Raw genomic sequence first — 11,296 nt, 5'->3', positions numbered from 1 at the left:
AGGGGGGGGGGGGGGGGGGGGGGGATTATTAAGAAGGGAATTGTTAACAAAATGGGAACTATTCACCTTTTAGAAATCTACTAGCCAATTGCCTGTCAAGAATGACTGGGGAGGTGGGGACAGAGGCCCATGTCTGGCCCCACCCCGCCCTGCACTCTAGTTCTGGCCCTGCTCCCCGATCCCCAAGTCCAGGCCCTTTTCCTCCCTCAACCTTGTGCTCTGGGCACCCCTGGCCCACATAACCTTCCTTCCCTCCCCATTCCCCACCCTCCCAGCTGTTGGCAGGGTGCAGCGGCGGCAAGGGCACTGTCCTGCCTCCCTCCCCCTCCTTGCCGGTTTTTGTCAGGGCTGCGCATCCCCCTGCATCTGGCCCCACCCCCGCTTCTCCACTGTGCTGGCCTGGCCCCCCTCCTCACTTCATTCCCTGTCCCGCTCTTGGAGCACTCTGGTTGGTTGTTTCAGTCAGCCTATCAGAGTGCAAATAAAGTGTTATGGACAGACAGACAGACTAAGGCTTTTATAATATTAGAATGGTGCATCCACACCTTGAATACCAAGCCTAGTTCTGGTCCCCATACCTCCAAAAGGATATAGATGAACTAGAGAAGGTCCAGAAAAGGGCAACAGTGGTATGAAGGGGGCTTCCCTATGAGGAGACGCTGAAGAGACTAGGCCTGTTCAATTTAGAAAAGAGATGGTTGAGGAGGGACGTAAGGGCTTACAAAATATGAAAGAGCAAAGAGAAAGTAAATAGGTATTTATTGTTTACTCTCACAAAATACAGGGGTCACAAAATTAAACTATTTAGTAGTAAGTTTAAAACTAACAACAGGAAGTTTTTTCACTCAGTATGTAATTTAAATATGCAGCTCCACTGCCACCAGATATGGAAGCTGACAGTTTTAGCAAGATTCAAAAAGGGATTGGATAAATGCTTGGAGGAAAGGGGCATCAGTAGCAAGGGAGTTAGGGCCTTGGTACGTGGTAATTTTGGGCAGCTCCTGGAGCTCTCAACACCCTAATATAAACACCCCAGTACATCCCCACATGCTCACGAGTACCTCATATTCCCTGTTTACTGCCTCCCTCCCCACCAGCTTACTTGTGGCTGCCAGCACTCTGTCCAAGGGGAGCCAGCAGGGAAGGATTACCCTGCCTGCCTGGATGCTGGGGCTGCTGCTCTGTGGGCCAGAAGAGCAGCAGCAAGGTTAACCCTTCCCTGCCTGCTCCCCAGGGACAGACAGCAGGTTATCCAAAAGTAAGTAATGCCCTGGGGGCAGGTGGAGGCAGGGGGGAGGCTCAGAATGGGAAGTGGGAAATCTTACCTTTCAGTCTTTCAGGCCACTGGTGGCCTGATCTTGACTGCTCCAAACTTGAGTTAGCACTAACACTGATCAACTTTTGTGCAGCACTCATTGTAAGGTGCCACAAGGCCCTTAGGGATAAAGTCTCCAAATTGGAGCTGCTTAAACTTGTAAATGCTGGAGGCTGAAAATGAGAGAGGAGCAGTGGGGAGAGAAAACCCTGGTCATACCCTGTTCACTCTCACCTTCAGCATCCACTGTTGGACACTATTTGACACGGGATACTGGGCAGGATGGACCTATGGCCTGACTCAGTAAATTGCAGTTCTTACATCTGTACAATGTTTTGGTATTAATTGTTAATAATCTTTGTGGGCTGCTAGTGACTATCCCTTCCTTCTCCAAATGTTTATGGATTGTTTTATAAGTAAGTTATATTGATGTCAGGGTGTCTAGTCTCTAATTCCTCAGGTCTTCCTTTCACCCTTTTTAAGGATGGGTGTTTTCCAACTTTTCTCTAGTTATCTGGAACCTTGTCTGTTGTTCATGATGTGGCCTCTGGCTCCAAGATTTCTTGAGGTGGTTCATTTCAGAAGTCTGGAATGAATTTGGTCAGGTCATGCCAACTTATTTTAAATGTGTCAAAATGTCTCTGCTCTTTATTTAACATGATTTATAGCCCTTTCTCTGCCCTGTTTATGTTAGTTTTATTATCTGGTGTTGTTTTTCTTCTTTTGATGAAGATTGAGGGGGAAAATAGTCATTGAGGAGCTCTGTCTTCTCTGCATCTCTTATTAATAGCTTGCCTTTCCCACTGAGCAGTGGACCCACCATTTCGCTGCACTCTGTTCTGTCTGGCATACTGATAAACAATTTTTGATGTTTTTGTTCTTGTTTTTGTTTGACAGGAATCAACTTACAGGCCTATGGAAGTGTCCTGTGCTTGTTCTCATCTTTCCACTGTGTTGGAGCAGCTCATTGTTGAGCAGTTAATGCTATGCTTTTTGTGAACTGTTATCTCCTCTGGGTTCTTTTATCCTTTAATGTGGCTGTTCCTGGGACCTTACCTATTTCTTTTTATCAGTTGAAGTCTGCCCTTTTGAAGTCCTCTGTCCTTGTTTGATATTTCCATGCTGCCTTTTGCTTAGAATCATGAATTTTGTCATATTGTGATTACTTCCTAATGAGGTTCCAATAGCCAGTTCTTCTTTATTGGTCAGAACAAGATTCAAAACAGATAACCCTTACTTGCATCCTGAATTTTCTGAAATAAACATTTATCCTTTATAATATAAGAATTTGGATGCTTTATGGCTTTTTGCTACAGTTTTCTTCCAACAGATATTGAGGAAATTGAAATCCTCCCGCCTTACCCTGTCAGTTCTGTCTCTTAAATTTAGGAATTTTTGTTACTTGCTTGAACAATGCCTCATACACTTTTTGTTCTTCATTTAGTTGTCTAATTTAAAACCCTGTCCCCACCCCAATCTCACTATTATTTTTTCCTGTCCACATTCACCCACTTGTATGCAATAGATTAGCTTCCTTCATCTTGGATCTGAGAGTAAGCTTATTTCTGACGGATGGTATTACTGCCTTCTTTCTTTCTCTGACTTATTCTTCCAAAGCAAGGCATACTGCTCACTGCTGAGCCAAGTCATGAGAGTTATTTCATAAAGTTTATGATGCCAGTCATGTCTTAACTTACTATGACCTCCAGTTCGTTTGGTTTGTTCCCAATATTCCTTCATCTAGATAAATAGATAGATGGATGCAGGGAATGGAGATCTATCTATCTGTTCTGTAGACTTAAGAAATGGGTATTTATATTAATTTGCAGCCTGCCACCTAGATTTCCTCTTGCTTTTATTGTCTTTTGTGGTTTCCTAGTCTTAAGGATTTATCCTCTTCTAGTCTTCAACCCACTAGCCACAGTGTAGCTTTCTTTGCCAGCCTCCATAGATCTTATTTAAAGCCTTCTTTCTTGGAACATCAATTTTTGAAGGATCCAAAGCCATCTTGTTGACACCACCTTATAAGCCTGCCTATTTGTGTCCATGATGTATTGGTCTCTGCCTCCTCTTCCTCCTTTTTGGTGTAATGAACATGACTCTCCATCTTAAGGGGTGTGCGACCCCTACCTTTTGCTCTGGGCTGACTGTTTCTCTGATCCCTTTCATTAGTTGTTTCCTCTTAAATTTTCTCACCAGTAGTTCCCATGCAGAGATCCTGGAAGTGGTTGCTTGTGTCTCCTGAACTCTAGTTCTCTCTAGATTTATGGAGGTCACGTTCTATTGTTTGTCTTTTCTTGTTTTTCAGCTTCTCTTGCACCATTTTTTCAGCAGTCTGTTTCTGTAATAACTCATATATGGGAATTCCTATGTAGACATTCTTCCTTCTCTGTCTTTGAAGTCTTTCTTCCAATATAATGACTAGTTTTTACTTGAAGTCAGTCTCTGCCTTCAGAAAGGAATGTAAACATGGCACATTACATGAAGATCATGGTAGCTGAACCACTTCTCTTTGCTTTCGTGCCTTTTTCCCCATCGGTTAATTAGTTGTTAAATTATTATAAATTAAGTTGGTGGTGGCAGTAGCAGTAGAATCGTTAACATTAATATTACAGGCAACCCTTACTTAATGCTGTTTGGCTTAGCACTATTTTGCTATAATGCTTATTTTAAATTGATACCTGATTTGACTTGGTGCTCAGCGAATTTCATTATAATGCTTGTGGTCACCATCTTGTGTTGTTGAAAACAATTGCGGCTGCCATCTTGGGTCGTCAAATACTTTTGGTTTTGCTTAATGCTTGTTTTGCATAGCACTCGATTTTTCAAGAACCAATTAAGAGCACTGAGCGGGGGTTGCCTGTATTACTTATTAATACTTTGAGCTACCTTCAGCATGGATGTTAAATAGGACAAAACATTTTCTTATTTATCTGCTGTGTGGTTTGTCAGGAGCTATCAACTGTATCTGTTTATTTTATTTGCATACTTGATTTTGTATTAAATTGTCATTTGTTGTTCTGTGTTAATTATCTTAATTATCAACCCCATATTCCTAATTGCCATGTAAAATGTCAGTTTTGCTGAGATAGGAGGTGTAACTTGTTTTCTTTTGTTTTAGCCGCTTGTGCTGTAAGGAATCTTCAGGACCTAGCTCGGATCTACATTAGGCGTACCCTTAGAAACTTCATAAATGAGGAGATGAAAGCTAAAGGTATTATTCAGAAGGCACCACCAAAACGAAAACGCAGAAGATGCCGTAGGCGGAGGATTAATACCTACGTGTTTGTAGGCAATCAACTCATTCCTCAGCCTCTAGACAGTGAAGAAGATGAAAAGATGGAAGAAGATAACAAAGATGATGACGATAAAGATCACAATGAGGCCTTGAAGCCAGAGGAACCGCCTCGAAATCTGCTGCGAGAGAAAATTATGAGTTTACCATTACCTGAATCTTTAAAAGCATACTTGACCTACTATAGGGAGAAATAACTCCTTTTACATAGAAATGATGATGCCTACTGATAGTTTATTCTTAAAGATGTAGCATTTATTAAAACATAGATGGACAAATATCATTAGTCTTTCATCAAGGCAGAAGTACAGTGATAAATTGTAACTTCTTGTCTTACATTCAACAGTAGAATCCCTTTTTAAAAATCTATTTTTCTTTAAATTTTGAAAAATGCTGTTTTAACTCTGATAGAAATATATATTCCAAAGCATTATGCAGCACTAATCAGTATTTTGCATGGTAAATCTTTTTTGATCCCTAACAGATTTGTATTGATAAAAGGGTAAGTGAAATTTTATATGTGCTAAATAATTGTTAAACAAATGCATCTGACTTGATTAGTAGTTGTGTCTGCATTCATTCTTCGGGAACATTTTAAACATGCAGACATTTCTCATTTAATATTGAAACCTTTAAAAATAAACTGTTAAAAGTTTATTTTTGTCATGGCTTTGTTGCAATCACTATTACTGTGTTGGTATAGATGTATTCCAAGGAATACACAAGTGCAATAATAACTGTATACAGACATTGAATGAGCTGGCTTTAATAAAATGGGGAAAATGCAAGTTCTAAAATTACAGATGCCCTTTCTACTTTTGCATTTATATCTTTTTGCCAAAAGCTCTTGAAAAAAAATGATATCTTCTTCCAGAGCCTTAAGGGAATGTCATGTGGAGTATAACTCTGTACTATCCTTACTACAACCCGTTTGTTTAACTTCATACTACATTTTCAGTACTTAAAGAAACATTTTCTCGTTTCCAAGAGTTTTAAAAACATATTTAGTTTTTCTAAAGCTCACAGCATAGATACACAATATTTGGTAATAAAAAAGATTGTAATTTAGATTTCAATTATCTATATTTACTACTTTACTACTAGAGGTAGAATATGAATAAAGTTTAGCTTGTATTGCTTACTTGGATAGTCGTAATAGTAGATTTAGAATTTGTTCAGCAGATGCACTTTAGTAAGTGGATTTTGTACTTCATCTAAATATTTATCTCTGAAAATGCAGGTTTGTGCTAGCCTATATTTGTTTTTGAACACAGCTACTTTTTAGCACAAAAAATATTCACAGAATCATATGTATCTTTTGGAAATTGAGTAGCAGTGTAAACTTTGGGACCCAGAGCGTGCTCGTCTAAATACTTCCCTTCCCTTTTCTCCTTCCCTTTCTGGTAAAGTTACTTGCAGTTTTCATCTTGGGTTGATGGAGTGCTTTGTTTGTTTTCACCCACTTAATATTTCAAGTTTCTTTTGTAGCATAACCATAAGGGAAAATGCAGTTTAAGAACTTAGCATGATATGCAGTAAAAGCCGTTGTTATTGGAAACTTCTGTCTGTTAGAACCAATGGAAAACATTCCTCTTGAGAAAATTCCAATGACATATACTTACAGTTGTGGTAATATTATTTATTACATCAATTCAATATTGAATAATAATAGAAAAATCATTCAGGATAGTACCACTGCAGTTAATATTTTCATAGATGGACATTTATAACTAGCCACTATAACGTGACCTAACAGTAATGTTTTCCAATATTCACTTTTAAACGATAGGTATTTTATTAGACCTGATAATATTGTCCCGTTACATTTTGATCACCAATTTTTTGACAGTGCATTTCATGCTATCATTGCCTTTTTTAAAAAGTATGTCTTAGTCATGTTGAAAAAGCAACTTTGTGGGAGGCCTGTTGTACCAGCATGTGGAGTTTTTTCCCCACAGTATATTTACAATATGAATAAGTAGAATTGCTATTGGAAAAGGGGTATTTTGACCTTATTTTCACAGTAAGAGAGCTTGGTAAGAAATAGTTTGTTTTCCAATACAGTGATACTAATGGAGTAATTGTGATGGTTCAGCTATGGGAAACTGACTGTAATTTTCTTAAATATTTTTTTTAGATGGAATTGAAATTTTAGTATCTGCAGTTTGAGATGTTACATGTTATCTTTTCCCTTTCTCAGAATCTGCATCTATAAGTTCAAAAGTTAAATGTTACTAACTATTTTCTTTAAGAACTTTATATAAGATGCTTTTGACGAATGACTTTCTGCTTTTTTCCACACTTTTATTGTATACTTGGAAAATGGACAATGGATGATTTGTCATGATTATTCAGTATGTAATTTTTTTGAGTCACTGAAAGAATGTTTCTTTTGTGTTTATATGTGGATTTATTTTACACTCTTAAATTTATATTTACATAAATAAAAAGGTAGAAATGCAAAATAGAAAAAATAAATCTTTTGGCATTTACTACTCATGATGGGGGACATTATTGCAATAAAATGTCTTTTGGTGGTTTATGCTTGCTCAAACTCTTGTTTTCATGGAAGTATTTTTATTGGTTTGACATGCTTCATTTTAGATACCTTGATATTCAGATCATTATTTAATGGGAAAACATGTTTTGAATCTGAAAAAAAAAATAAACGTTTTGTGGATGACGAGGGTGAAATGTGGGCAGTCCTTTCACCAATTTTACTATTATCTGAAATTCTACATGAAGATTCGAATCTTGGTCTCCTGTAAATGGCCACTGCACTATTCTGAGAGTGGGGCTTTTGCTCTCTTCTGTCTAAGGAAAACTTTCAGAAGGCCTGTATTGTCCCTGTATGGGAAAGGAAACGTTTAAAAACTGAGATTTTTGAAATTTTTTATGGTATGGTATGGTATGGTAAAAGTCTTCTGCCCAGCTCTACTCCAGAGCTAAATTTATGAACTCTCTTATAGCCTCTAGAAAGTAGATAACCCTGGTCCTTCTGGGCTGATGGCAAACTAAAAACAGTCTCCAGTGTAGGTCTGGGTTTTCAAATGCCTCCTGTTTATATTTCAGTTGTTGCCAAACCCTTTGCCTTGGGGCACCTACACAAAGAGACTCTAGTTATGAACAGGCATTCATTTCTGTGAGAATTCCAGCACTACAGATCTTTCTAGGAAAAGGAGCATACAGGTATTCTGTTCTGCAGCCGCTTCCTTTTCCTGCTTCCCATGCCTTCCCCAGGCTGGGGTGAAGCCGGGTTGGGGGAGTTGAGGGGATTAGGGGCTGCGATGATGGGAGCAGTCTCCATGTGGAGCAGTGGGAAAAGGCTTCCCACAGATTCCCAGACCTGGGTGCCCTAGTTTGGGGGGACAGGTTGGGAGCATTGCCTGGCTGCTCCTCTCCTTCCTTCCTAGCTTCCAGGGTGCCACTGCTCTGAGTCTTTCCCCAAACTAATTCCCCACTTTCAGGAAAGCTCAAGGTGCAAGCACCTCAACTTCTCCATGACCGGGAGGAGTCAAGCTGCAGGAAAATGTGTCTTCCACTTTACTCAGACTAGAGTCCTGCCAGAAGGCACAGGGTAAGCTGCTGTTCAACTGCTTCAAGCAGGAGGCCAGCATACAGGCATTCATTCTAGTAAGAGAAACTCTTGCAGGGGAGATCTTTCCAGGCGTCACCTTGGAAGACCTTCCTACCAGAAGTCATTTTTCCTCTGGGGAGAACTGAACAAACATCTGTACACTGGTCTTTTCTACCAAGAAAGCAGAGGTAGAAACACAATAGCTGCATGTGGTCTCTGTGCTCGAGACACCTGCGCGCTCCAAGAAAACGTATGAACATTCACTTAAATTTTAACCTTTAGAGCCCTTGGATATGTCAAGAGGTAAGCCTGATCTAGGACCTCTTTCTGGCTAAAATAATTTTAAATAACATGGGAAAGGCTTCAGGGGGAGTAGAGAAAACAGGAAAGGAATCACTTCATACATAGCAGTGGGCCACCTCCTACAGATATTCCTTGCATCAATTTCAGAAAAGAAGAATAAAATGTAATTCAAATAACCAAAGCCAAGTAGCCTTACTCTCAAAATGGTGGCACAGTAACTAGAACAGATCCACTATGATCTAGAATGGAAGACTCCAGAGAAATATTAGTCTCCTGAAAAAAGTTACTGTCCCTTCAGCCTCTTTTTCCAGAAGAGTACTGACTTGTAGTGGAATACCTTGAAACCCTTGCAGCCCTGCGCCCCCCCCCCCCCCCCCAAAGCTGTCATGTGGCATTGCTTGCAGAAGTACAAATGCAAAAGGATGTAATGAATTTAGCAGTTTGATTCTAGTACCTCAAATAAGCACTAAACCCATATAAACACATTGAGTATGGCTGTTTTTATATAAAAACAATATACTTGTATAACTTTAGTAGGACTTGTTGACTCTTAGCCGTTTAAATATCTGGTTTTTTCTGAAGTACTCGATTTAGATTCTTGAATTCATTTTTGGCACCAGGTTTTAAAATGTGTGTTAAATCCTATTTAAGATACCTTTCAGGGTTGGAGGGTGCATTTGTTCTTTGGGGTGGGTCAGTAATATAAAAATAAATTGGGTTTTCCTGAAGTCTGATAAAATCTATTCAGTATTAATGATCTCAGATGCGATTTGGGGAAGGTAATGTTTTTTTTCTAGACTATTGCTTTTAAGATCTCAGGCTTCAACTTCTTGTGGCTGACCAATCTATACTCACGGAGAAGGTACTATGAATACATGCTCAACTCTGGGTGCTTAAAGAATTCCATCTTAAATCAATTATTCTTCCAACACATTTTTTTAGATGTGTATGCTTCTCCAAAAGCATGATGTGAAAAGGACACTAGGTTGTTTATTGGAGCGAAATAAAGCCCTTAAACTCCACTCAGCTTTCATTCCTTTGATAGCAACACTGCAAATTTCCATGTGAAATCTGTGTAAGTAGGTTTCTAAATGCATTCTTCACTTGTACAGCTTGGTAGTGTAAAGTCACATAACTAATTCAATTCAAGTCAAATAACTTATTTTAGATTTACTAAAACCCAGAAGACTTGGAAAAAGTGGCCTCCATTCCCTTATGTGGGTATTTGCAGGTATTTTTAGTTGCATTCAACATCTAACCAAGAATGTGCCGTCAATTCTTAATAAATCTATTTTGTATGCTGTAAGTACCCAAACTTCTATTATCTCCTTGATGTTTTTCTTGCATGTGAGAGAACTCCACCTTGTCCACCTTTGGCAATTTATGGCAGATATTTTCACACAACGTGCTGAGATGCACAGTAATATAGAAGTGTGCATATGTTTGCATGCAAATGTTTCTTTTCCCTTTAAGGCGCACCAGTCCTATTTCTTGTTTACTCTTCTTGTTTACTTGCACACTTTAATTTATTAAGTTGTTTTTAGGCTCCTAAGTTAGGCTTCTAAGTTTATATTTAGCTGCTTAATCAGTAGCCTCATTTTTTTAACAATGCTGAGCTACTGTCAGCTTTTATTTCTCTCGATAGGAATTTCTGGTAGCTCAAGTGCTTCAGAAATAGGGGACTAAATATTCATTTTAGGAGCCTTATTTAAGTCTTCCACTTGTGAAAAAGTTGACCTGTAGGACACTTGTACAAAATAGGCCATTCTCTGATATGACCTGAGTTTTGTCCTAAGAAGTGGAGACCATTACTGAGTATGCACTATAGGTAATGCTTATATACTGCTTATGTAATAAGAAAGTTGGGCATGTGCTGTAGACAATGCTAGGGCACAGCTTTATAATATAGGAAAATTATTAGTATGGTGCCAAATATGGGGAACCCCGTGTTGGATATATAATAGGTGGCCAAACCATATGAATTTGGACGTTTCTCCAAGCTCAGTGAGAGAAGAACCAGATTAGCAGAAGTCTCTGAGGGAGCAGTAAAACTTGTCCAGTGGACCTGCCTTGCTTTTGAAATCCTGGATTTGTAAGCCTTGTCCTTATTAATAAGCCTTTGCTGTAGTATATCTTAGTATTAAGTGTTTGAGTTGTAACTGGAAAGTCTCAGCAGTCATTGGCTCACTCTCAACCCCCTCCAAAAAAATAAAATTCTTGAGCAACGGGTCCTGCATCTTGCACCAAGAATCAATTCAGAGTGATTTCTGAAGTGGGAAAGAGGGGCATATATGTTCATTAAACCCTGAGAAACTCTGGATGAGTTCAAGCAGTCTGCTTTTTTGAGAGAATCTGAAAAAATGGGTTTTCTTTGTTTGTTGTTTGGGGTTTTTAATCTTAATGCATACAAGCCATTTTGCCAATATGGTATGTTTTTTTCCGTCTTCAGTGGAGCTTCTACCTGAGCACGTAGTGGAGTCTTGGAACAGACCATTAGTCTCTGTTTTCAGAGATTGTTCATAACAGGTGAGCAATTTTATGATTGGTGAAAAGTCTTCTCTAGTTTTTTAACTAGTCTACACCTAGACAAAAATTGTCAGCACTCCCCCAGTCCCCATTGGTAAAAGGGTGAGATGTTAGGCATACAGAGAAGTATCAAGGCTAAAATGGTAAAAGTAAATTGTGTCATCTGGTGAAGGGGAGAGCTATAAATAAAAATGGCAAAATCCTTAAAGTCTGTGAATAAAAAGCTTTGGCCTGTACCTTTAGAAAATTCTTAAGCTTTTATTTTTTTTTTTTTTTTTTT

At 38.8% G+C, this 11,296-nt stretch overlaps 1 protein-coding gene across 2 annotated transcripts in view; it reads left to right on the top strand.

Moving 5' to 3' along the window:
• The window catches only part of PCMTD1 (protein-L-isoaspartate (D-aspartate) O-methyltransferase domain containing 1), a 102,256-nt gene extending 94,963 nt beyond the window's left edge, over window positions 1-7,293 (top strand). For both annotated transcript variants that reach the window (XM_019527156.1, XM_019527165.1), the window contains one exon: window positions 4,437-7,293. In XM_019527156.1, the coding sequence (XP_019382701.1) occupies window positions 4,437-4,807 (371 nt within the window). In that variant the 3' untranslated portion in view covers window positions 4,808-7,293. The remainder of the gene's footprint in view (window positions 1-4,436) is intronic.
• The last annotated feature ends 4,003 nt before the right edge of the window (window positions 7,294-11,296 follow it).

Source organism: Gavialis gangeticus, unplaced genomic scaffold (genome assembly GCF_001723915.1).
Source record: "Gavialis gangeticus isolate Ggan-Ray unplaced genomic scaffold, GavGan_comp1, whole genome shotgun sequence".
NCBI classification, from domain to species: domain Eukaryota; kingdom Metazoa; phylum Chordata; order Crocodylia; family Gavialidae; genus Gavialis; species Gavialis gangeticus.
This window is presented reverse-complemented; position numbering and strand designations above follow the sequence as displayed.